Source organism: Littorina saxatilis, linkage group LG14, assembly GCF_037325665.1.
Source record: "Littorina saxatilis isolate snail1 linkage group LG14, US_GU_Lsax_2.0, whole genome shotgun sequence".
In the NCBI taxonomy this organism is placed as follows: domain Eukaryota; kingdom Metazoa; phylum Mollusca; class Gastropoda; order Littorinimorpha; family Littorinidae; genus Littorina; species Littorina saxatilis.
In genome coordinates, this window is record NC_090258.1 from 3044905 (window position 1) to 3072677 (window position 27773).

The following is a 27773-nucleotide window of genomic DNA, read 5'->3' on the forward strand; positions in this document are numbered from 1 at the left end:
GAATGGAGGTGCTGTTGATGGAATCACAGTGACTGACGCACAAGTCCTTCAAAGCACAATCTGACGCAAGGAGACAATTGCTGGAAGGACTGTGCCCACAGGGATGGCCAAATCTCTTGACTCGCCAGTCGGACGAGTAACTTCAAGAAAGCCACAAGCCCGGTGTCACGAACTGAAAACTCTGCCTGAACAATCCTTCTCATTGCGGTCAATGCGCATGTGCTAACATGGGGAGATTAATCAGGTCGTGAACAACCTAACCCTAACATTAACCCTAACCTTTACCCTAATCCTGACCCTAACCCCGAGAGGACAGCACGTTTCGCCCTGCAGTCCGGACTGACGATCTAACAGCGAACGACAAGAAGAACCCTAACCCTAACCCATGGTTCGTTCGGTCAAAGGGTCGCATTTATTAAGTCCAAGATTGGCGCATGCGCATTGACCGCAATGAGAAGGATTGTTCAGCAGAGGTTTCAGTTCGTGACACCGGCAGAAATGTCGATGGCCCGGTACATACTAAAGTTGATCTGCAGTGTTTATATGGCTTTAAAACCCTCAAGTACAACCAAAAGGGTCGCATTTGACCAGAATTTCATTGTCCAGCTGGGCGAGTTGCCAGGCGGTTTCTACTCGCCCGGCAGATTTTGTACGCGCCCCTGGCGACCGGGCGGACGGTTTGACCATCCCTGTGCCTATTAGGTATCTTGAGAAGAAATAATACGTGCCATCGTTACTTGGCTGTGTCACATCCAGCAAAGACAAACGGCAAAACTGTACTCCGTCCCAAATGCAACCAACAACGCCTACGGTTCAGTTCTTCAAAACTCAGTAACACTCGGGTCACCCAAATTCCTTTTGGGTCAAGGCAATCGTAAAGTATTTCTGTTGCAGTAGATTGGGCGTTTTGCGTTTCGTCTTTCGTTTTATTTCTGTGTGAGTCAGTTACAAACGAAGAAAGGAAAACACGAGACGTATTCGTTGCAAAGCAGGTCATCCAAATGACTTACCGTGCTGCACTACTTCAAACGCGTGAAGTTGTCAACTTGATACGTGAATGGGGAAGTGATACATATGACATTGTGCAACCCCATTCTGTTGATTTGCTCAACCCTGGAACAGGCCTTTTAACTTGTGCAGGTGGAGGATTAGTATCAAACTTGGGCGAGGTGGAGGATTAGTATCAAACTTGGGCGAGGTTTCAGACAGGAGATTAAAACAGACAGCTACACAGCAATAGTAGACGGTCATACGGACAGACACACGAACAGCCAGCCAGAGAAAGAAACAGGAAGGCAGGCGGCCAGACAGAGAGTGAGACAGTAACATAGTGAAACTAGGCTAAAGAAAGACGATTCAAGATATCAAAACTTCGCTGACTGAGAAACGGAAAAACTGTTTACAATGCTATTACATTGAAAAACAAATAATTTAATCAAAAACATTGCCTTTTTTGTGCCACTCTAGTGAAAATGAGCACACAAAAACGCGAAGCCACTGTTCCAGATGTCCACATTATATTATACGTTATTTGTATGTTTGGCCAAAATATGACATTTTACACAGATCGAGACAGTCAGTGTTCCTCCCAGACCGCGCTAGCAGTCGAGGTGAACAATGACTGTGGAGATCCTTGTAAAATGTCATATTTTGGTCAAAAATACAAATAACATTTATGTATTGATCGATTCTGGTTGGAATTCCTTTTAGTTCTTTCGATTGAACGCACACAAACTTGCACTATTTTGTAGTCTCGGCTGGCCGCCTAAATATGAATTTGTGTCGGCCTCTGACGTCACATGGCTCAAAGAAGGACAATCCAATGCCGTTCAATCGATACATACTCCATTCGTTAGAAAGGTCGCATGCACATAACCTCAGAATCAAATGACTCTCAATGTGACTATTAGGATTTCACATACTCGTCATCAACCTTGAAATAATCCCCAATAGCAAACCAGACTCACCCAACGCAACCACCAAAATGACGCAGAGGACCCAAATGTTGAGCAGACATAACGTCACTTTGGCGCATGACGTCACAGAGCCCACACGCCTCATGACGTCACATCAACGCTGCAACCTCGGTGTTGCTGGATGCATGAAGTTCCTGCAACAAACAAAATCACGGAATGTCAGAAAATTACCAATGCATTAAATGACCACAGAATATCAAAGCTAGGAGTGCAAAGTAGCCGGAAATTAATTTGTTTTGCGCTGCTACACATACAGCAGTTTTCAAGCATTTTCAAAGAAGCAACAACAAAAAAGAACAAGAGGCGACGCCTTCAAGGCTCACGTAAGAAATCGACAAACAGTAAAACAGTAACAATCACTCCGTCACACATACACACACATACACACACACAACACACACACACACACACAGTAAGCATAGGTGAAACTGTGCAAGAAAGCGAGACACTAGGGGCCAGTTTCATAAGATAGCAGTGAACCGACTGACAGTCGATCGACTGCCCAGTCGATGGACTGTGGTTGATCGCCGGGTCACCAAAAAGCGCGTTTCATGAGCGAATCACCGTCACCCGCGGACAACCGCAGTCGACCGACTGTACAGTAATCCGAATGGCCAAGTCGAGGGCTAAATTTAGCAACATTACCACTTCCGTTTGCTCATTCGCACGTGAAAATGACCGATTTCGAAGAAAAAACAAGTCTCGGCCCGCTCAAAATAACAATGACCGAGACTTTCAGTAATTCCTTCGCGTGACGTCTAACCCTCTTACGCCATAATGTGACGTCTTCAAGACATAACCCTGACTTGTCTCCTGGATTACTGCGTCATGATAGATCATTTCGAAGAACAATCACAAGGTTTGGCTCACAATCCAAAAAAGTGTGAGCATTCTGCCATTGACTGTGCGGATAATTACATTTATTTTCGGTTTACCGCAGTAAGCCGAACACAGTGTTGGGGGGAGAGCATCACCGTGTTTGGCCGACTTCCGGCGAGACGACCCGCAGTCGGCCGACTGAAATTTTTTCGTGAAACCCGATAACGTCGGATTACTGTGGTTCTCTCGGAAAACTGCAGTTGGTCGACTGTGTTTCTGGCTTATGAAACTGGCCCTAGATCTGCCAACTAGTCTCGGCCCGCTCACAATAACAATGACCGAGACTTTCAGTAATTCCTTCGCGTGACGTCTAACCCTCTTACGTCATAATGTGACGTCTTCAAATGTTAAAGTTTCTATCACACACGTCAAACACTTTTGACCGAGACGTAATCTTCTTATGCGAGCTTTATCCATAGACTCGGAAATGTTAAAGTTTCTATCACACACACACACACGCACGCACGCACAGACAGACAAAAGTTAGCATCGCATAGGCTACACTTACGTGAGCCAAAAACAAGTCGCGTAAGGCGAAAATACAACATTTAGTCAAGTAGCTGTCGAACTCACAGAATGAAACTGAACGCAATGCAACGCAGCAAGACCGTACATACTCGTAGCATCGTCAGTCCACCGCTCATGGCAAAGGCAGAGAAATTGACAAGAAGAGCGGGTTAGTAGTTGCGCTGAGAAGGATAGCACGCTTTTCTGTACCTCTCTTCGTTTTAACTTTCTGAGCGTGTTTTCAATCCAAACATATCATATCTATATGTTTTTGGAATCAGGAACCGACAAGGAATAAGATGAAAGTGTTTTTAAATTGATTTCGAAAATTTAATTTTGATCATAATTTTTATATTTTTAATTTTCAGAGCTTGTTTTTAATCCAAATATAACATATTTATATGTTTTTGGAATCAGAAAATGATGGAGAATAAGATGAACGTAAATTTGGATTGTTTTATAAAAAAAAAAATTTTGTTACAATTTTCAGATTTTTAATGACCAAAGTCATTAATTAATTTTTAAGCCACCAAGCTGAAATGCAATACCGAAGTCCGGGCTTCGTCGGAGATTACTTGACCAAAATTTCAACCAATTTGGTTGAAAATTGAGAGCGTGACAGTGCCGCCTCAACTTTTACGAAAAGCCGGATATGACGTCATCAAAGACATTTATCAAAAAAATGAAATAGCGTCTGAGGATATCATACCCAGGAACTCTCATGTCAAATTTCATTAAGATCGGTCCAGTAGTTTAGTCTGAATCGCTCTACACACACACACAGACAGACAGACAGACAGACAGACAGACACACATACACCACGACCCTCGTCTCGATTCCCCCCTCTATGTTAAAACATTTAGTCAAATCTTGACTAAATGTAAAAAGCAGTAATCTATACTTAGGCGGTGTATCTACTTCACGTGTTAATCGTTCTATTTATGTACGTATTTATGCATTTATGTGTTTATTCATTTATTCATAAATTCATTTATTCATTCATTTATTTTACGGATGAAAGGAAGTAAGGCAGGGGATTCAACAACAAACAGCCTTGAAGACAAAGTAAGACATTGTTAGAATAAAAACGTTGATGGGTATGCCGGACAGACAGACAGACAAACAGACAGACAGACAGAAGAACAGTTATAACGACCGTTAACAGAAACATGACAAGCAAATAATATTACCTATTAGCAAGCAAGCACATGTTTTTAGTTTACATAAACATCGAGGAGAAAACGCGGAACATACGTCACACCAATCCAGCCATCACTCCCCGCACTATGCAAAGAAACATCAGAACCCCGGTTTTGTCAAACAGCGAGTGTAAGCAAGACGTCTTCATTAGCGCTTATTGCAACCTGTTTCTCTGCGCACAAACCGCACCAACAATCCCAATAATCCCATCCGCCAGACACAACATTCTCGGGTTTTCCACCCAATCCTCTGCCACCCCACCTAAACCCTCACGCCTTTCCTATTACCACCCGTTTCCTCCACCCCTACCCTCCCCTACCTACCTACCCCCCCCCCCCCCCGCCCCCACCTTTCTTACCCATACGTTTCTACAACCCCCATCCCCACCACACAACGCCCTTCGACACACTGAATGGCTACAAAAGAGAAGTGGAACAAAACAAAAGCAATAAAAGGTGAAAAGACCTAACACTCGAAAGACGAGAAAACGCTGCACGCTCGCTCGCTCGCTCGCTCGCTCGCACGCACGCACGCACACACATAAGCACGCACACACAAACACACACACACACACACACACAGAAAAAAACTAAGAGAGAGAGCGGGACAGACACTATACATATGCCGACTGTAACAGAGCTACAGCTAAACAACAAAACTGGTGCCCAGAAAATGCAGTTCAACCACAAAAGTGGCGCATTTCGTGTAGTTTTCGAAAACTTTTCTGTTCCCAACGCAACAAACCCTGTTTATCTAGGATTTCTTTCCACTTTCAACTATCGTGCTCGCTAATGTTGCAGACTTTCCGTTTTTCTTCGACATAGGATATAGCAGCTAGTCGGCAGCGCGAGAATTGCAACCACGTGGCAAGAAAAGTAGCGAAGCGCGTAAACGCGATCACGCCTAGACCTGCGCGCGCACATAATGATTCCGAATCCGGTGCAGTCTGGAAAAGCATAGTTTTACGCATCAACGACAACAAAGAATGAGAGAGAATATAAGTCGCAAACAATAGAGAATATGAGTCGTACTTCTAGGTGACTCAGTACGTCCAAAAACAAGAGCATCCAAAAACAAGAGCAAGTCGTGTGAAGCGATATCAAAACATGTAGTCATAATGTCGGCCTGAAACGAAAACTGACAACACTAAAAACCAGTCATCATCGAGACTACATGTGGTAAATCTTGGCTAGCCGAAACCCGAAGACCGAGACGGGTCACGCTCATCTGCGCTTCAGTAAATAACCTATTTCCTTCATTGTGAGCATATTTTGATATATATGATACATGATATATTCTTGGATTCACGAAATGACAAAGAATATAATGTAATCACTTTTGAAGCTGTTACAAATATTTCAATAATAATTCAAAAGTTAAAGAACTTTAATTAGCAAACTCATTACTTAATTGTAAAGCTTTCAAGATGAAATGCAATCCCATAGTCCGGACTGAGTCAAACAAGACGGGCGCAAACATCGTGTGAGCAGAGGAATGATGTTTGGCAGATATCGTATTTCCCAATAATGTGTTATATTAGATTGGTTTTTCGTTGAAGAAAACTACAATTTTAACCTTTGACTTTCAAGGCTGAGGTCAAGGAGTGGGCAACTTTCCTTCCCCATGACCTCCGCTATTATTATCTTGGTGACATCAAGAGTCTCGTAGGCTAGTCTTTAGTCGGGACTAAGTAACAGCAAGAGTTGAATTGACTGCGGTTCTTACAGGCAACGTTACTTCCCGGTATGTACGGGCAATTTTAAGCCTAGGTCCCACTATCACGAATATTTTGACGAACCACAAAGAGTTACCACGATTTTGCCACAACGATGTTTGCCACGAATGATTACGAAAAATCGGCCGAACAAGAACGAAGTAATTAATACCAACCACAACGACCTCGGCGATTATCTCCACGAATCCCAAATCGTTGTAGTTCGCCGTTAAAATTCGTCACAGTGGGACCTATGCTTTACATTTACGGCTGGAACCCCAAGAGCACCGAACCACAATTTTTCCACTTCAAATGACGAACACGCCATAACCAATCAAGATGAGAGCCGAGATAGTTTAAGAAGAATCTTAAATAAACTACGCATGATGGCTGGGTCGAGGACAGAATGAAGAAGCAGACTGATGATGAAAGAAGAAGAATTCAAGTGGAATTATGGGTTAATTAAGCATGAACTGCCTGAGAGTGGGTTGGAAACGTCAGAATGAAGCAAAATCCGACAGGTCTTGAACCTGACTGCACCAAAGAAAACATATGTGTTTTGTGGGCGTGATTGTATCGATGCGTTGCGATGTAACCAGTTATGGGGACTGTAAATGCGCAGTGGGTTGGAGCACAATGCACGGGCAGCAGCCGGGCTGTTGACGTTCCGTGTGTATACATGTCAGTGAAAGGCAGCTTTTCATTGGATGTTTAACATTGATAATAACATTGTCTTTATATAATATATATATCCCCCGTGTAAACGCCTGGATCCACGCACAGATGCGTGCTGCATGCCATCCTTTACACGGCCGGAAGGAATGTGTCTGTTAGTGTGGGTGTGGCAACAATGTTGAAGCAGAACAAACCCAAACAAAAGAACTTAACTCTCTCGTCTCGTTCCGTTTCTACTCCTATGTCGACCGATTTTCCTGCAACTTCCTTCCGACGTCTGGAGAAATGGATATATGTTACAGTTCACACAACAGACGTTGTATTGCAATAGCCAAAAGAAATGTGACATAAGTGTCATTCTGGCGTAAAAGATTGCTTTACGTGGATGTGTGTGTGTGTGTGTGTGTGTGTGTGTGTGTGTGTGTGTGTGTGTGTGTGTGTGTGTGTGTGTGTGTGTGTGTGTATGTGTGTGTGTGTGTGTTCGTGCGTGCGTGCGTGTGTGTGTGTGTGTGTGTGTGTGTGTGTGTGTGTTTGTCTGTGTCGATGTCTGTGACCGCGTGATAATTAAATTTAAGTCCCGCAATATTTGTAGTATTGAAAAACTGTTTCGCGGGTATGCAACACTCGTCACGATTCGCCAACTGAATATTCACACCTGACATTATTATATATATATACACACAGAACCCTAAATCAAACAAAAGTATTTAACCCTATCCCAGAAAAAAAACCTTTGGCAATGAAGAAGTACAAAAACGGCAATTCAAAAATTAAAAGCCGTACAAACATCGAGTTTGAAACCTTGCAAAAATGCTTCTCAAAGCAAACTGTCACGTGATCGACACGTGGTGTCCGTAAACCTGCTGTCCTTGAGAGGTAACCACGTAACGAATCAATCATTTTCCGTGATGAACCCTATATCCAAAGTCAACAGACGAATTCTAAAAATAACTCCGTCGGGTTTGTATGTGTTGTGGAAGAGTGGATGCTCTTGAGTTTACCGTGCTTGGACAAACATTATAGGGGCCAATCACTAGCGAGGACAAACATTATAGGGGCCAATCACTAGCGAGGACAAACATTATAGGGGCCAATCACTAGCGAGGACAAACATTATAGGGGCCAATCACTAGCGAGGACAAACATTATATAGGCCAATCACTAGCGAGGACAAACATTATATAGGCCAATCACTAGCGAGGACAAACATTATATAGGCCAATCACTAGTGAGGACAAACATTATATAGGCCAATCACTAGTGAGGACAAACATTATATAGGCCAATCACTAGTGAGGACAAACATTATATAGGCCAATCACTAGTGAGGACAAACATATAGGCCAATCACTAGTGAGGACAAACATATAGGCCAATCACTAGTGAGGACAAACATTATATAGGCCAATCACTAGTGAGGACAAACATTATATAGGCCAATCACTAGTGAGGACAAACATTATATAGGCCAATCACTAGTGAGGACAAACATTATATAGGCCAATCACTAGTGAGGGGTGTGTCTGAAACACGTGGACAGGAGCACGTGGGAATTTACTTGTCCGAGAAAAAGCAAGGGTATTCACTCTTTCACAACCCCATACAAAACCCAACAGAGTTTTTCCGAACATTGTCTATTTCCTCCAAAACGCACAGGTCTCGTTTCTTTTGTGGTCGAGTGTATTTTCTCTCCCGCGTCTGCTGTGAAAAAGATGGGCCGGATCGTCTCGGCGTCTGCTTTTCGTCTTTAAAAGCCCCATACAACGATGCGACATCGTAAATCTCAATAGTATAGTGCAACAACATGTGTGCTTGCAATCATCATAATCCTGATGAGTCTATCGCTGCAATGTCATTGCAGACTGCGTTACCATACTTATGCAATGAATGTTTATAAGTATGCCCTAAACTGGCTGGGTGGGTCGTACGGTAAAACTTAATGGGGTGTTGCAACTCTCTCTCTCTCTCTCTCTCTCTCTCTCTCTCTCTCTCTCTCTCTCTCTCTCTCTTTCTCTCCCTCTCTCTCTCTCTTCTCTCTCTCCCCCCTCTATCTCTCCCTCTCCCTCCTCTCCCCCTCTCCCTCTCTCTCTCTCTCTCTCTCTCTCTCTCTCTCTCTCTCTCTCTCTCTCTCTCTCTCTCGTTTTGCTTCTAAAACTGTTTATCTTGTAACGTATTATTTACTCAGCATAAAAAAAAAACACGCAACTTTTTATTATAATTGACCCCACCACCCCCACCCCCCACCCAAACTTCCACACACACATTCATACACACACACTACCCCTTCCACCAGTTCCTTCCCCTCTTTCCAGACGTACTCTCCTTGTGGTTTTGTGAACAGAGCTTGAAACTGAAATAACATCGGCGTTCACGTCAATTTCGGTTTGAGAAACATATAGAGTAACTTTATGAGAACGCTATCTTCTAAGCAAACTGTCACCGTATTCATTTCTTGCTTAGCATTTAATTGATTAATGTTTTAAGAATTCACGCATCAAGGTCCCACAAAAGTTACATTTTACACAACAACTCAGCAATATAAATACGTGATCTTTTCATGGTCTTGAGATAAACTTAGTGATAACTGATTTGGCGTGTTTTTCATAGAAGTGCTTTGGTTACTGGGTCCAGAGAAAAAGTGCCAAATTAACTTTTCTTATGTTTGCATCAATGCGCTAAAAGCAACAGAACTTAACAAGCCCGCGAATCAGTGTCAGCTCTGGAACCACTGGCAGGTCAAGCGGGAAAACAGTGTTGCTGTCGTTTAAAAAAAATCAAAAAAGAAATCATCACAAACTTTCACCCGCTTTCCCCACTCGTTCTTGAAAGCTTGTTGATTGCTCACGTCATCAAGCCAAGACAAAAACTGTGAACATTCTGACGGCGTATTACAACAAGCGCATAAACCGGAAGTCGTCTGCTTCCTGCCACTCTCAGACACAACTGTTTACGCGAGTTATTCCCCTTGTATGTGCCATCTCGCGCAGTGTAAATTGTTGTAAAACCCAACTAGATAAAACAGGTGCGTTTCAATCGTCTGTGTTTCTCGCAGGAAGTGTTGCGTATGAAGCGTTCTTCTTTCGCCTGCCGTCTTGTAAACGCATGACCTGTATTCACTAACAACACTCAGAGAGACAGCGGATAATAAAGGTAGCGTTTTAGGCCCCCCCCAAAAAAATAGGTCTGTTTACGGTAACATAGGCCCAAAAAATAGGGTCGGTAGGTCGGGATTTTTTTTTTTCTTTTTTCCAAAAAACCATATGTTTACGTTAGTTTTTTGTTTTTTTTCCCCCAAATGCCAAAAAAAAGTTTAGGGTCGCGCGAAAAAAATAGGGTCGGTCGGGTTACCGTAAACAGACTATTTTTTTGGGGGGGCCTTACTTTAAATTGAGGAATACTCCCAAAGAAAAAAGTGTGTGGTGAAGGATGGGATTGGGACAGAAGGGTGGGATTGGGACAGAAGGGTGGGATTGGGACAGAAGGGTGGGATTGGGACAGAAGGATGGGATTGGGACAGAAGGGTGGCGATAACCTTTGCACGTACAGATTGGGAAAAACCGTGACAGACAAAAAAACGATACCTTAAACTTGCTTTCAGCTGAGTTGACATGTATGGTTTTCTGACAGTACGAAGAGTCATAAAATTTTGTATGGGTAATGTTCGATGTTTGAGTCAACTGAAAATTCAAGGAAACACAGACAGACAGACAGACAGACAGACAGACAGACAGACAGACAGAAATAAAAACAGAGAGAGACACAGAGAGAGAGAGAGAGAGAGAGAGAGAGAGAGAGAGAGAGAGAGAGAGAGAGAGAGAGATCAAATCAAATCAAATCAAATCAAATCAAATTTTATTTTACGAGGGTTGTGGCATAAGCAATATAAACGAGCTTCTTTTCAACCAGCCCTCGCCCAGAGAAGGACTACTCTAATCTTATATACAGATGTATAAAAACGTAAAACATTTACATAAGAGAAACATAAAAGTAAAAAATAAAAAATATAAGGCAGAAAAACTATTCACATGACTATATACACGTTGCAGGCTATCCACAAATTCTTAAGTTATGATCAAAAATGGGAATTACCAGAACATGTTTAATGAAAAACTGATGCTATATGGACAGATATGATCAATATGAAAATAAACAGAACGAAGTCTTCCATCACTGAGCGAGAGAGAGAGAGAGAGAGAGAGAGAGAGAGAGATAGAGAGAGAGAGAGAGAGAGAGAGAGAGAGAGAGAGGGAGAGCGAGAGAGAGAGAGAGAGAGAGAGAGAGAGAGAGGGAGAGAGAGAGACAGGTTGCAAGACTGAATGAGACATTACAATTTATATTACATTAGTGCGGTCAAAGTGTGAACCTGTTTGTGAAAAACCCCGGTGTGTAATGGTATCTCTGTTTGAAAAAGCCCGGTGTGTAATGGTATCTCTGTGTGAAAAAGCCCGGTGTGTAATGGTATCTCTGTGTGAAAAACCCCGGTGTGTAATGGTATCTCTGTGTGAAAAACCCCGGTGTGTAATGGAAAATACCGGGGCACAAGCCCAGGTACGCAAACACAAACATATTCTCAAAACAATCGTTTCCACTTTTGTGTACGCTCTCATAAACCACATTCAGTACTGCAAGTAGAGGCTACAAGCTAGTCCTTTATAACTCGCGAATTTTGAAGCTCGAATTCGAACTTCATAAAGTCATACTCACATCATAACCAAGCTCTTAAAGTCAAACCCCCCCGTCAATAGCAAACCAAGTCAAACCCCCGTCAATAGCAAACCAAGATGTACACCAAGCAAAGGGTCTCCCAATCCACAAAACATGCGTTCCGTTTCATCGCAGTTCAAGAAAAATTACGCCAAGATTTAGGGCAAGGAGTCTCAAGACTTTTTAGCATACAATGTGCACCTATAGCGTTTTTAACATACACTTACAGATCAAATCAATAGCGAACCATGCAATACATTCAACACATTTCTTGAATAGCACAAAACATACGATCCGTTGCATTGCAATTCCAGAGGATCTGGGAGTCTCAAGACTGTTTAGCATACAAAGTGCGCCAAGGGTTATACCTTTGGTTATCGAGACGATTTGGGATACAAAAATATTTGAATAACACGGGTCAGGTGGCACGAAACATATGTTCCGTTTCACTGATGTTCCAGAGGCGTTTATAGGCGAGAGACTGTTATACCTCAATAGATTTATTTGTACACACTTTATTCAAGTCAGTGGGGAAATAGTAGTACACAGGACATGGGTCTTATTCAAATGGCACAACAAATACGTTCCGTTTCACTGAAGTTCCAGAGGGTCTTATTCACACCGGATTTCTCAAGACTTTTTATTCTGCAAACTGCGGCCAAGGTTTACAAATTACACCATTTTTATTACACACTGAGGGATTTTCATACAAGACGCATACAGAATGCCACCGATAGTACTACTATGCGCTTGATCCGTCTTTAAATTCCAAGGGGATTTCTGCCAAGTCGGGCGCGAAATTCTGTCTATAATCTTGAGACATCATGCATAACGTCTTACCTGTTGTTGTTTTGATTGTCTTTGGCTTTACCACTCAAGTGGGGATTTCCTCACATGCCAAATGCCTCTTCTAGTTTACATACATCAAGAATGACGTTCTGTCTGTCTTGTATTCAAAGCAAGGCAGGGTACCAGGGATTTTCCAATGATAAATATTACCGACAGTCTACAGGCAACACGCATCACGTTTCACCCGTCTTTTATTCCACGCGGCAAGCAGGATTTTCTTCAAAGACGCACGCCAAATGCCGCGTCTGTTCCAGAGACACCACGCATGGCTGGCTAGCACACCCTATTGGGCTGACAAGCGTTGGGATCAGGCGTGTGATTACCTAGGCTTTACCTATGTGGGTCAGTTGATCGGGTGTGTCATTGGGCGGCTACCCGCTGGAATTCTTTGACTATAAGAAGTTTTAGTATACTAGTACTGTATAAGTATAAGTATACTGTATAGAAACAGCTCCCCTGGGTTTTCGAACTCTCGGCCTCCCGTATCGGTAAGTTTTACCGTCGATACATGATTGACATTCTTGCGTGCTACCTACATGTACCTTTAAATGTCCGTGTCTCTTCCTTCATTTGTCCCTTGTTCCGTAGCCCCCACCACCAAACAAAACTGCATTGTTTTGCGAGCTACAAGTATTCCGCTGTGTACATTTGTCACAGAAAGGGTTTTGGTTGACACACCACTTAGTACAGACTTCTTTTCTTTTTTTTTTTCTTTTTTTTTTTGCTTAACGCCCAGCCGACCACGAAGGGCCATATCAGGGCGGTGCTGCTTTGACATATAACGTGCGCCACACACAAGACAGAAGTCGCAGCACAGGCTTCATGTCTCACCCAGTCACATTATTCTGACACCGGACCAACCAGTCACTAACCCCATAATGCCAGACGCCGGGCGGAGCAGCCACTAGATTGCCAATTTTAAAGTCTTAGGTACGACCCGGCCGGGGTTCGAACCCACGACCTCCCGATCACGGGGCGGACGCCTTACCACTAGGCCAACCGCGTACAGACTGAAGACATCTCGTTCTCTGTCTCTGTATCTGTCGTTCTCTCTTTCTGTCGCTGTCTGTCTGTTTGTCTGTCTGCCTGTGTGTGTCTCTCTCTCTCTCTCTCTCTCTCTCTCTCTCTCTCTCTCTCTCTCCCTGAGTAATAAAGTTCGTTCGTTCGTTCGTTCGCTCTCTCTCTCTCTCTCTCTCTCTATCTCTCTCTCTCTCTTTCTCTCTCTCTCTAGTCTCTCTCTCTCTCCTTGAGTAATAAAGTTCGTTCGTTCGTTCGTTCGTTCTCTCTCTCTCTCTCTCTCTCTCTCTCTCTCTCTCTCTCTCTCTCTCTCTCTCTCTCTCTCTCTCTCTCTAGTCTCCCTCTCTCTCCTTGAGTAATAAAGTTCGTTCGTTCGTTCTCTCTCTCTCTCTCTCTCTCTCTCTCTCTCTCTCTCTCTCTCCTCGCTCTCTCTGATGCACACACACACACACACACACACACACACACACACACACACACACAGCACACACACACACACACAGGCATACAAACAATGACACAAACACAAGCAGACACACACACATACACACAAGCATACACTGACGCACACAAACTGACCCACACAAGCGCACACACATACACACACACACACACACACACACACACACACACACACACAACCTTATCAACCAAACCGCTACAAATTCACGTGTCACTCAAAAACGAAATCAACTCACCTTCGTCATATCCAAAGAATTCACAGTAAGTCTAGGTGGTCAGAATGTAATCGCCTTACAAAACCACCACTGAATTACCCCATTATCCAGACTTTCACGTCGACACAGTGGCTTCCGCAGACATAGAAAGGTATTCCGAGGTGTGTGTATGTGTGATTAGCGGCTTTGTTGTGAATTTCAAGAACTTCCGGCTCAGCGACAAAATCAGTATAACTATAAGACTCAAGTTCGCTCACAGGGCGTCTACACTTCTGACACACGTAACAAATCTCCTTATGATTGATTGTCCAGAACGGTCAAACTTGAAAAACAGTATCACTTCTGTTACTTCCCAGGAACTCTACTACTCGTATAAGACTGTTTGTGTATGTCCAGCCGTACAATCATACCGGCAAAAACGTCTAGTTCGCAGACGACCGTTCTCTACCACTCACACACGTGTTGAACACACAGGCGCCGTACCAGTAGATCCAACAGTCGCAGGTAAAAAAAAAAAGAACAAAGTTTCACACCTGTAATTCACAGTCACACCGGCGAAGAACAGTCACGTCTGGAGGGATCATTCACAAGACCTGTGTACTACTGACACACCTACACACGCGCACTTCAAACACGAGGAAACTCTGCCACGCAAGAGTCTCGGCTAGCGTGGTGGTCTCGGTTCAACATTCACACTCCAACAAAAACGCGTCGTCTGCAGTCTGTTCAAAGCCTTCATTCACTAGGAAAACAGAGACAGAGAGATGTTCAGTTGTTGAAGGCTTGGCGAGGGTGAGAAAAGGGGGCAGTTTTGTACCACCTCTATAACCCACATTTGCTACCTGGCTACGCTTGAAGGGTCAATGCGCCGCGTAATACCCGCTCAACTGGAACGACTGGACGGACAGACCTGATAATTGTCGTCTGCCGCGCTGGAAGTCCAGTACCCGGTGCTTGGTTTGCGATGTGATACCGGGTGAAAAAAGCTACGATGAGAAAGTGTTGTCACGGCTATGAGATATAGAGACACGCTTTAATTGTGCTGAATCAAAACTGAAACACACACACACACACACACACACACGCGTACACACACGCGTACACACACACACACACGCGTGCACACACACGCGTGCACACACACGCGTACACACACACACACACACACACACACACACACACACACACACACACACCCGCGTACACACACACTTTTGTTTTTTTGGTTTTTTTTGGTTTGCTTAACGCCCAGCCGACCACGAAGGGCCATATCAGGGCGGTGCTGCTTTGACATATATATAACGTGCGCCACACACAAGACAGAAGTCGCAGCACAGGCTTCATGTCTCACCCAGTCACATTATTCTGACACCGGACCAACCAGTCCACTAAACCCCATAATGCCAGACGCCACGGGCGGAGCAGCCACTAGATTGCCAATTTTAAAGTCTTAGGTATGACCCGGCCGGGGTTCGAACCCACGACCTCCCGATCACGGGGCGGACGCCTTACCACTAGGCCAACCGTGCCGGTTGTACACACACACACACACGCACGTACACACACACACACGCACGTATACACACACACGCACGCACACACACACACGCTCACATACATATGTGACAGGGTGACCAGTCACCAATTATAGAGTAAAGTTTTGTCATTGTCCAGTAGTTCATGTTGCCGATCGCTTTATGTTTTGTGTAATGCCATTATCCATTATTCTGTTCTAAGTTAAATGTTGAGATGTAGGGCCTACATGTCCAGTCACCGGTAGACCCCAAGCGCGCTTAGCCGTCAGTGTCCATGTGCTGACTAGTCTTTGATCCTTTGAACTTTAGCCGCTCTCCTAGAAAGAGACGGGAGCCGGGGAGCCTGCAGGGCCCGTGTGCATGAGGAGGAAGTCAGCAACACTGGAAGTAGAGGCCTCTTTCGGAAGTGGGAACTCCCGAAGTTTAACTATGCATTTACGCCGTAGTGGTGACTTCGAGAGTATTCGGTCAAGGTCGCGAAAATTGGGGGAATCCTTACTAGTACGCATGCGTTTGTTAACGGTAAGCTTGCCACCAGAAGAAACAAATCTCATTGCGAGTTCAGAAAGGCGAACGTTGAGCGCGCTGTAGTACCAACAGCGTTATTGCTGTTGTTTTTTTGAATGGTTAAACGAAAGGGTCAATTCAAACCTTTGATGATTGTCTTGGAATCGAATGACTGTCTATGACAAATGACTTTGTTGGCTTGAATGTTAGGAGAAGAGTAAATGATTATGTTGAACTTTTGTTGGTTTTTTTTTTTATCTCAGCTGCTTGCTTCAACCTTTTTTTCTCTCTTTTTTTTTGTTTTTTTTTTGCGGGGAGTATCCCTCTTCATTAATCTTTTTTTCTTTTCTTTTTTTCTGCTTTTTATTGTGATAGGGTGGAGTGGAAGGGGGTGAATAGGCCAGGAAGCATAAATGAGACGCCAAGACAGAGGTTGCGATAACGTGACTTTTAATTAACGTACACCAGAAAGTAGACACCAGAAAGCAAACACCAGAAAGTTAACACCAGAAAGTTAACACCAGAAAGTTAACACCAGAAAGTTAACACCAGAAAGTTAACACCAGAAAGTTAACACCAGAAAGCAGTGTAGATTCTCCTCAGTGAGCACACTCAGTGAAACGTAAACACAAGAGCACAGGTATCGGAATCTAACACCACAAGTCGACTGACACATATGAGCAGCACACAGCTCAGTATTACAAATCGCGTTCTCTCCTCTAGTCTAATGCTTTCCCTTTTAAAGGCTGGTCAACTCCGATTCCCAATAGAAAGAATACCTAGGTGTCAGACAACGGGGAGCGTCGTCTTAAAATTGCCTGCCCAATGAAAGGGATCGTTACCGAGGCATGAAATCGTTACAGGGGTGTCACACACCGGAAATATTACGAGCAGTGTCAAAGCTGATACACAGAAGGGGGGGGGGGGGTAAGAGACTAAAAACCTCCAAGCTACCTGGCATCTTCAATGATTGTACCCTGTCAAAAGAAATGACACCCACTTGACAAAACGCCGTCCAACGATACCCAGACAGTCTGGCGGCACATTACATAACGACCACCTAAATCTGAGATAAGAGGTTAGAAAGGAATCCGGTCAAGAGTCTACCCTACGATAGTAAACACACAATAATCCTAGCGGGAGACACAACTTGGGTCAGGGGAAGATAATAGACAGGGGAGGCAACTGAGTCGGGCAGGAGATAATTACACAAAAAGACTGGATACGCCACTTGACTACATCCCCCCCAGCTCTATACCAACTGCGTCCTCGCAGGTACAGCGCCTCGGGAATAGCTGAAAATGACATCTATAAATCAAACACAAGTTCACCCAAGTGAAACAACAAATAAAATCAGAAACGGTAACGGATGACACTCACAGTCACCCAACCCATTCATACAAGACACAATACAACAGGCAATCAATACTCATAGTGTACACAGTCTCTTAGCTGAGCACAAACAGTCTCACAAATGACACATTGCCCACATGTGTAACTGAAGAGTTTTCATGATTTTACGAGGGGGGTGGTTTAGCTGGGACTTAGAGTAAAGGGGCAGGACAAATTGAGCACAGAATCCCACAATGTTATCGGGTCAGCGTCGTGAGGCTCTACGGGGGCTGGGGCTGTCGCAAGCCGATGCTCTTTCTCTGTGAGCTGCTGTTGCAACAACGCTTCTAGGTCTTTGCGAATGTGTCCTGCTGCTTTCCGCTCAATTGACACCTCTTCACACTTGAAGACTAACCGCTCTCTAAGTTGGCGTATTTCTAAATCCTTCTGGAAGCGTTCATCCTGTAACTGTTGCTTGGCCTCCAGTTCCTTCTTCAGTCGGGTCTCTAATCTGTCAATGGAGGCCTCGTGCTTCGACGTCAGCTGTTCCTGAGCAGTCACAACCTCCTCTGTCTGACTGCTCTGCTCGCGGGGCGGTTGCTTGATGGATGTTGACTGCTGGTCCACACGTAGCTCACTGGGCTGTCTCCATGACAGCGGTTGTTGACTCCCATGACGCTTGGTAGGGCACCTGCTCTGTAGATGCCCGTGGCGGTTGCAAAGCCAACAACGTGGCTTCGCGGACGGTTGCTGTTGACGAGGGGCAGCCGGCGGGCGTTGGTGCAAGGCAGCTCGAAGCTCTGCTGACTTGATGGCGAGTTCGCTGACTTGTAATTGCAGGCTGCGTACCTCAGTGCTGCTCTCTGTTGCTTGTTGTTGTTGCTTCGTCACCACCTCGAAATCTTCCCTCATCCACCTGAGAGCTTCTGCACGGACTGCCGCAAAAGTGACAGCCTCACGCCCTCTCGCAAAGCGCATGAGGTCCCGTCTCATTGCAGGCAAGAACAGTCCGTGCATGAATCGATCACGAAGTGCAGCATCGGTAACTGTACCGGCAACACCTCCATTCATCTTGTCCCGCAGAGCCTGCAACCTGTGGGCATATGAGAGAATGCCCTCCTCTTGACTCTGGCAGATGTTGTAGAACGATGAAAGCTGTGAAGAAATGCTGGCGTGGTCTCCAAACGTGTCCTGCAGGATGGTCAAGACAAGGTCAGCCGTGGCAGTCGCCTGAGGGGGGTGCAGGTTAACCTCCTTCCTGGCAGCCCCAGCGAGTGACTGGATCAGCCACTCTGCTCCCTCCCCTCCAAGTGCCGCCATGTTGAAATGGGAAATGATGCGCACTGCCTCAGTGCTGAAATCGTCGAGCTGACAGCCATCGTCCCCACCAGTGAAGACAGGAAGCCTGGGAGGGGGGAACATCTGCCACTGGGGTCTAGGAACCCCGTCGACCGCCATCTTGGATACGCCGAGTACCTCCTACACTGCTACCCCTGCTTTCTGGTGTTAAACTACGGCGTCTCTACTTCCTGAATCCTGCTCCGCAAGCGCCAGATGTGATGGGGTGGAGTGGAAGGGGGGGAAATAGGCCAGGAAGCATAAATGAGACGCCAAGACAGAGGTTGCGATAACGTGACTTTTAATTAACGTACACCAGAAAGTAGACACCAGAAAGCAAACACCAGAAAGTTAACACCAGAAAGTTAACACCAGAAAGTTAACACCAGAAAGTTAACACCAGAAAGTTAACACCAGAAAGTTAACACCAGAAAGCAGTGTAGATTCTCCTCAGTGAGCACACGCAGTGAAACGTAAACACAAGAGCACAGGTATCGGAATCTAACACCACAAGTCGACCGACACAATCGAGCAGCACACAGCTCAGTATATCACAAATCGCGTTCTCTCCTCTAGTCTAATGCTTTCCCTTTTAAAAGCTGGCCACTTCCGATTCCCAATAGCCAATAGGAAAGATACCCGGTGTCAGACAACGGGGGGCGTCGTCTTAAGATGCCTGCCCAATGGAAGGGATCGGTACCGAGGCATGAAATCGTTACAGGGGTGTCACACACCGGAAATATTACAAGCAGTGTCAAAGCTGATACACAGAAGGGGGGGGGGGGGGGTAAGAGACTAAAACCTCCAAGCTACCTGGCATCTTCAATGATTGTACCCTGTCAAAAGAAATGACACCCACTTGACAAAACGCCGTCCAACGATACCCAGACAGTCTGGCGGCACATTACATAACGACCACCTAAATCTGGGATAAGAGGTTAGAAAGGAATCCGGTCAAGAGTCTTCCCTACGATAGTAAACACACAATAATCTTAGCGGGAGACACAACTTGGGTCAGGGGAAGATAATAGACAGGGGAGGCAACTGGGTCGGGCAGGAGATAATTACACAAAAAGACTGGATACGCCACTTGACTACATATATTAATTTTTCTACTTTAAATGTACCTATATCGTTAACAATAATATTTCTAAATGTATTTTAAACACGCCCAAAAAACTTCCTTTACTGTAATTTTTAATAATCATATTATATTTACAAATAATTTTATCCTCAATGCATTTCCAAGTGAACATAATTTTGGGGCACACACAAAAAAAATCAGTATAATCAATTTCGTTCTCACAATAAGCACAACAATTACTGTATGTTGAACTTGTGTTTAATAATTTTATATCGGTAAAACTCTTTGTTGGACAAACATAGATTGGTCATAGGAAAACTTTGGGTTACTGGTAAAGTTTAAAAGGAAGAACATTATGCAGTAGACCGTAAATGACTAAGTTTAGTGACTTGTTCCTTATTTATTGGGGAAATTTTTTGAAAGCATAGGACAGTTTCTTTACTCGTTTAAAAAAAAATAACACAGAGGCAAAAACCGGTTGTTGCAGTCTGAATGCAATTGAGGTCTATTAAGAAAAAGGTTAATTACAAAAAACAAAAAAAATGTTTTGTAGCTCCCAGCGGCACTTGAACCCAGAGCGTCGGATTGAAATTCCGAATCCGTAACCCCTGCACTATGCTACTCGTCTAGAAAAAGCACTACATGCAAAGATGTGTTATCAGTTATTCAGTCGTGGTAGTTTGAAAGCTCACCATCTTTGCCGAATGACTCGAGCACGTTTTTTTCGGTCAGTAAATGATCGTACTGTCGGTTTTGAGCCCCGCTGTTTCAAGCTTTTCACCTAAATTAAACAAGAATGTCACAGTTCGTGTCTATGGTGCAAGGTAGCCGACAGTTGCTCGATTGACGCATTTCACGTCTTCAATATTGTGTCTAAGCTCATTTCCCAATTAGCTGCCTTTAAAACCGGAATGTCAGGCAATTGTAGCATGCTTTGGAGTTGTTTTTTTAGATGGGTAAAGACTTTTAAGATGCGATATCGTCGTATAAATGATGAAATTAACTTTGAAAGTGAGAACTTCGGAAGCAAAGTTGCCAGCTACTCGGTATGCACGAGCTAACTTGAACGCCGAAGTAGTGGCTTCGAGAGTCCTGAGGTCAAGGTCGAGGAAATTGGGGGAATCCCAATTAGTGCGCATGCGTTTGTAAACGGTAGGCTTGGCGACCAGAAGAAACAAATCTCATCGCGAGTTCGTAAATGGGCGAACGTTGATCGCGCTGTAGCTTTTACTATAGTTGTTGTTTTTGACTGGTTGAACGAAATGGTCTGTTCAAAGCTGTGATGATTGTCTTGAAATTGAATGACTGTCTGTAATAATGATTTTGTTGACCAGAATGTTGGGGAGAATAAAACTTTTTTTTTTCTGTGGTAGCGAAGTCGGTTATGTTAAACCTCTTTTTTTGTTAATGATTGTGTATCGGTAAAACTGTTTGGTTAGAGCGAAAGTTTTGGGCTACTGGTCAATTTAAAAAGGCAGAACTCAAGTTTTTGGGGGAATCAAGATATAAGGTGTAGTGAAAAGAAGATAAGTTCAGTAACTTTCATATTAATTGGGAAAATGTGTGTCCAAATTTTTACAAAAGATAAATTGTTGTACTTAGGTGTTAGTAAATTATGTTTGTCCTCGTTAATTGTGAACAGGATGTATGTTTATGTAAAGTTGAAAGTCAAGATTGGATTTGTTTATCCTTTTTTACACGAAATGCACGCACGGGATACGACTTTTCTTTCTATTTTCTCTCTTTGGAACTTTCATTTGCGTTAGATCGGTTTTATATGAAAAACCGAAGAAAAGCCCTGCTATTTTGCACTGAGAAACTTTGGAAGCAGCGTGTTTACTCCTGGGTTTCGCTGTAGTACAATTACCCTCACTTACTTCCTCGCTTGCTTCAAAAGTAAGCACTTTTTCCGTCCCATGCATGCGAAATCGAGGATGTACTTCCGATGTCGCTCAAAACGTAGGAAGTTGTCGCAAACTACCATCAATTACTTCCTCGCTTTGCTTCGAAGTAAGCCCTTCTTCCGGCCCATGCATACGAAAGTGAGGCAAGTTCTTCCGATGTCACTCAAAACTTCGGGAGTTTTCGCGAACTTCCCCCATAAGCATACGGACCCAGGTGTTGTTACGTCATATGGCGGCCTGCCTGTCTCTGTAGTCCTCGGCTAGCTGCATGTAGCAGTGGTTTTCAAGTAGGTGTTAATTCCTTTGTCGGATCGGGTGGACCAAATACCAGCTCAGCTGGCAGGGGGGTCAGATGTGTAACTGTTATGACCGACCCAGCCGCCGATAACATGTGCGTGGGGTAATGTTTGATGCGCCCAGATCAAAGTCTCGTTAAGAGGGTGTGAATTCCTTTGAATTTGATACGGAGAAGCGTGTCAGCTGCGGTTGGAAGGTCTTAATCCCTTTAGCCGTCATAGTAGGGAGTACCTCTTATGTCTGCCTGTGTCTGTCTCTGTCAGTCTCACGGTTGATGTCATTCTGAGTTCAGGATGGGTTGATGTGTGTGTGTGTGTGTGTGTGTGTGTGTGTGTGTGTGTGTGTGTGTGTGTGTGTGTGTGAAAGAGAGAGAGAGAGAGAGAGAGAGAGAGAGAGACAGACAGACAGACGGACAGACGGACGCCACACACACACTCCTGCTTGCACACAAGCACGCACGCACAAAAAATCAAGAAAGCTCATCTACCACACACACACACACACTCATGACACGCACACGTGAGAATTCACCAAAGCCAGATGACATGGCGGAAACGTTAAAGTCAAAGGAACAAGTCGCAATGACAAAAACACGCATAACAAAACTCAAAAGGGGAAAACCTGTAACGCACCCATGATTGTGAAAAGACCATGTTGAAAAATATGACGGCCCATCCGCAAAACAAACCAGGATTCGAGACAGCGCCTCGCGCATCTCCAGTTTGGATGGGAGTGTCCGACTGCGTGAGGATCTTGGTTTTTATGTTTTCTTCATGTTGGGTGTGGATATTTCACGATATGAAGGGGTGGGGTGGATGGGGGTTGGAGGGTGTGTGTGTGTGTGTGTGTGTGTGTGTGGGTTGTGTGTGTGTGTGTGGGGGGGTTGTGTGTGTGTGTGGGTTGTGTGTGTGTGTGGGGTGTGTGTGTGTGTGTGTGGGTTGTGTGTGTGTGTGTGTGTGGGTTGTATGTGTGTGTGTGTGTGTGGGTTGTGTGTGTGTGGGGGGGGGGTTGTGTGTGTGTGTGTGGGTTGTATGTGTGTGTGTGTGTGTGTGGGTGGGTTGTGTGTGTGTGTGGGTTGTGTGTGTTTGTGTGTGTGTGGGTTGTGTGTGTGTGGGGGGGGGGGATTGTGTGTGTGGGTGTGTGTGGGTGTGTGGGTTGTGTGTGTGTGGGGGGTTGTGTGTGTGTGTGTGTGTGGGTTGTGTGTGGGGGGGTTGTGTGTGTGTGTGTGGGGGTTGTGTGTGTGTGTGTGTGGGGGGGGTTGTGTGAGTGTGTGTGTGTGTGTGGGTTGTGTGTGTGTGTGTGTGTGTGTGGGTTGTGTGTGTGTGTGTGTGTGGGTTGTATGTGTGTGTGTGTATATGTGTGTGTGTGGGTTGTGTGTGTGTGTGGGGGTTGTGTGTGTGTGTGGGGGGTGTGTGTGTGGGTGTGTGTGTGTGGGGGGGGTGTGTGTGTGGGGGTTGTGTGTGTGTGCGTGTGTGTGTGTGTGTGTGTGTGTGTGTGTGTGTGTGTGGGTTGTATGTGTGTGTGTGTATGGGTTGTGTGTGTGTGTGTGTGGGTTGTGTGTGTGTGTGTGTTGTATGCGTGTGTGTGTGTGTGCAAAGAGAGTCTGCCTGCCACGAAGACGCATGCGAATGAATTCATTGATTCGTTCGCTTGCGGCTTCGTGGCAGGCGGAAGAAAATTCCATCAAGATAAGTTTTCGTAACTAATTGTTTGTCTGTGCACTTAAAAGACCGTTGGGTCGATATGTTTGTGATTGTAACGTATTTGTGTCTAATAACAAACGTTCCAACAACTCACCTTTCTTGTTTTTGTATTCTGAATTTTGAAACGTTGGCAGTCTCTTTGATTTTGGATTTAAAAATATATAGGCCTACGTTTCCACAGCCATCATATCCTTAAATGTGAAGGGGCTGGGAAAGGGAGAGAGAGGGAGAAACAGAGAGAGACAGACAGACAGACAGACAGACAGACAGACAGACAGACAGATAGACAAAAGGTCAGATACAGAGACAGACAGACAGATAGACAAAAGGTCAGATACAGACAGACAGACAGACAGACAGACAAAAGGTCAGATACACAGACAGACAGACAGACAGACAAAAGGTCAGATACAGAGACAGACAGACAGACAGACAAAAGGTCAGATACAGAGACAGACAGACAGACAGATAGACAAAAGGTCAGATTCAGAGACAGACAGACAGACAGACAGACAGACAGACAGACAAAAGGTCAGATACAGAGACAGACATAGATAAAGAGCGCGAAGAAGGCCTTGACACACTTTTTGTTCTGCAGTCTCGATCTATCCCCCCACCCCGTTACACATTGTCCCATTTTAGTGCAACCTCAGTCGTGAGTGCACACTGACAATATCCTGTAACAGTGAAAATACCCACCGCACAATACAACTTGGGAAATCGCGCATTTGCATTTGTCCCACTGTTTCGGTGTTCGTGTACGAAGGATTTAAACTCAGGTCATGGTGTTGTCACCTCCAGTAATGCAGTGACAGACTGAGGGGTACGGAGCGAAAGTGGGTGAAACACAAACGGCCGGGGTTAGAACACACCTGCCTGACTGATTCGTTGAAATCACACTAAATCTCAGTTTCAACCAATCCCGGCAACGCCGCGGCTGATTTTACCTATGGCACAACACAAATCTCTAGCCTCCCTCTCTGAGATGCGTTTGAAGACAGACTGTTAAAAGAGAATAAATGTATGTACATAATTATGATAGAATAATGATGTATGAATTGAAGAATGATGTATAAGAACACAAGAATGTATGAATGACAAAGAACAAATGTTTATTTTTGAATGTTTTATGTATGTTTTATTACGGACACAAAAGCTCAGCAATGCAATTTCTCTTTTAGAGATTAATAAAGTTATTGTATTGTATTGTATTGTACTGACTCCCACCCGGTTGGTAACTTTTTTGTGCACCATGGCCGCCTAGGATTCCGTGGTAGGTATTACCTATTCTGAGGCCGGGAGGGCCAGTATTGTCTGGAAGTTGAACAATGGCTGGGTGGGTGGTCACAACTTCGATCTCATACATTGGGATGATCGCGTGGTCTCCGCAAAGGTTGTGTTTATAACAATAGTATTCTTATGGATCTTCGCCTCCTCACTAACTTTCTGGTGCCCGAGCGTGCTAGGGCGGTCCGGGGGCATGCACCCCCGAAAAAAGTTGTCCGAAGAAGCAAAATGTTGGTATCTGGTGCCATCTGAGCTAAGAATTTGCCACAAAATCAGATTTGTTATCTCTTTTTTTTTCTTTTTCTTTTTTTAAAGTTTTTGGTGTGTCTGTGTCTGTCTGTGTGTCGGTCTGGCTGTCTAAAACGATGTTTTGCAGGGATTTTAGAAGTTATGTCTAAGACCAGATGTTCCGCGTGCTTTAGGCCTGTCTTACACTGTCCCGAATATCCTTGCGAATATGAACATGTTGTATTCGGCAAAAAAGAGGCGAATGGACAGGAAAAAATATTCAAAATTCGAAGCCTTACCGATCATTGCGAATGCATACAAATCCATGTACGAATGTCTTGCGGATGTATTACGAACGTTGCGAGTGGCCTTGCGAGTGTTGCGAGTGCTTGCAAACATTATACGAATAAAACGATTATGCAATTCGCATTGTTCGTAATACTGCTCTTACACTGTGCCGAATTTCCCTTGCGAACAGAATTCACCAATAATTCGTAATGATCGGGACATGGTCGCAAGACATTCGTAAATGTTCTTAACCATTCGCCACCATTCGTCTCTTGTTGCGAATATTAGCAACATGCTCCTAATATTCGCAAGGAATGCATATATATATTCTTCAGTATTCGCAAGCCATTCGTAATCATCGTAAAGGTATTCGTAGCGCTCGCAAGGCATTCGCAATGATCGGTACGCATTCGCAAGCACTCGCCACTATTCGTAAGACATTCGCAAGAAATGTGTATATGAACATGTTGTATTTGGCAAAAAAAAGAGACTAATGGACAGGAAAAATATTGACCATTCGAAGCCTTACGAATCAGTCCTTGCAAATGTCTTACGAATGGTTGCGAGTGCTTGCGAATGTCTACTGATCATTGCGAATGAATACGAATCTATAATCGCAAGGATAATCGGCACAGTGTAAGACAGGTATGACGAATGTTTGCGAATGCCTTGCGAGCCTGACGAATACATTGCGATGATTACGAATGTCTTGCGAAATCTTACAAGAACGTTGCAAAAAAGTTAAGAATATGACTTCTTTGCGAATATTAGGAACATGTTGCTATGTTCAAAACAAGAGACGAATTAATGGTGGCGAATGGTTAAGAACATTTACGAATGTCTAATTGCGACCATGTCCCGGTCATTGTGAATTATTGGAAAATTCTATTCGCGTGGGCACAGTGTAAGAGTAGCATAAAGAAGAGGAGTGTGTTCGGGAGGAGAGGGGTAAGGTGATGGGAGCAAGTTTGTGGAATGTACAAATCAACATGTTTGGAAAATTGATCCTTGTAGAATGTCGCGCCGTCTGGTGAAAACAACATTCCACCGCCGAGAACCTAGGCGTGCACACACACACACACATACACACACACACACACACACACACACGCACGCACGCTCGCTCGCACGCACGCTCGCTCGCACGCACGCACGCACGCACGCACGCACGCGCACACACACACACACACGCACGCACGCACACACGCTCGCACACACACACACACAAACACACACACACACACACACACACACACACAACAACAACGCACACTCACACCGACCAGAACATAACCCAAAACAAAACAAATCCTCATAATAAAAAGCAAACATTCGCACGACTTAGCCTGAATATCTCAAATGGCGAAGAAGAATGTTAACTACATAACCGTTTAACTCAGAAATGCTGTGCAAAATGATCCATAACCACATAACAAGAAGCACGTTTTATGTCAAAACATCATCATACAAGGTTTCAATTCGTACCGCGGTTTTCGTCACTAGGTGTGTGTTTTTTTCCTGCAAAATCCACATTTCAAGACGTTTCGCGGTTTTTGCTGGGTCTGAGAAAAAACAAGTCGCGTAAGGCGAAAATACAATATTTAGTCAAGTAGCTGTCGAACTCACAGAATGAAACTGAAGGCAATGCCATTTTTCAGCAAGACCGTATACTCGTAGCATCGTCAGTCCACCGCTCATGGCAAAGGCAGTGAAATTGACAAGAAGAGCGGGGTAGTAGTTGCGCTAAGAAGGATAGCACGCGTTTCTGTACCTCTCTTTGTTTTAACTTTCTGAGCGTGTTTTTAATCCAAACATATCATATCTATATGTTTTTGGAATCAGGAACCGACAAGGAATAAGATGAAAGTATTTTTAAATTGATTTGGAAAATTTAATTTTGATAATAATTTTTATATATTTAATTTTCAGAGCTTGTTTTTAATCCGAATATAACATATTTATATGTTTTTGGAATCAGCAAATGATGGAGAATAAGATAAACGTAAATTTGGATTGTTTTATAAATTTTTATTTTTTTTTACAATTTTCAGATTTTTAATGACCAAAGTCA

At 44.2% G+C, this 27773-nt stretch overlaps 1 protein-coding gene across 6 annotated transcripts in view; it reads right to left on the reverse strand.

Annotated features, from left to right (window-relative positions):
* Positions 1 to 27773, reverse strand: part of LOC138946898 (carbohydrate sulfotransferase 11-like) — a 105338-nt gene that overhangs the window by 15788 nt on the left and 61777 nt on the right. For 4 of the 6 annotated variants that reach the window (XM_070318292.1, XM_070318290.1, XM_070318291.1 and 1 more), the window contains one exon: positions 1968 to 2110. In XM_070318292.1, the coding sequence (XP_070174393.1) occupies positions 1968 to 2061 (94 nt within the window). In that variant the 5' untranslated portion in view covers positions 2062 to 2110. Of the gene's footprint in view, positions 1 to 1967; positions 2111 to 4617; positions 4797 to 14220; positions 15236 to 27773 lie in introns of those variants that run through there. The other 2 variants (XM_070318294.1, XM_070318296.1) reach the window with 2 other exon arrangements.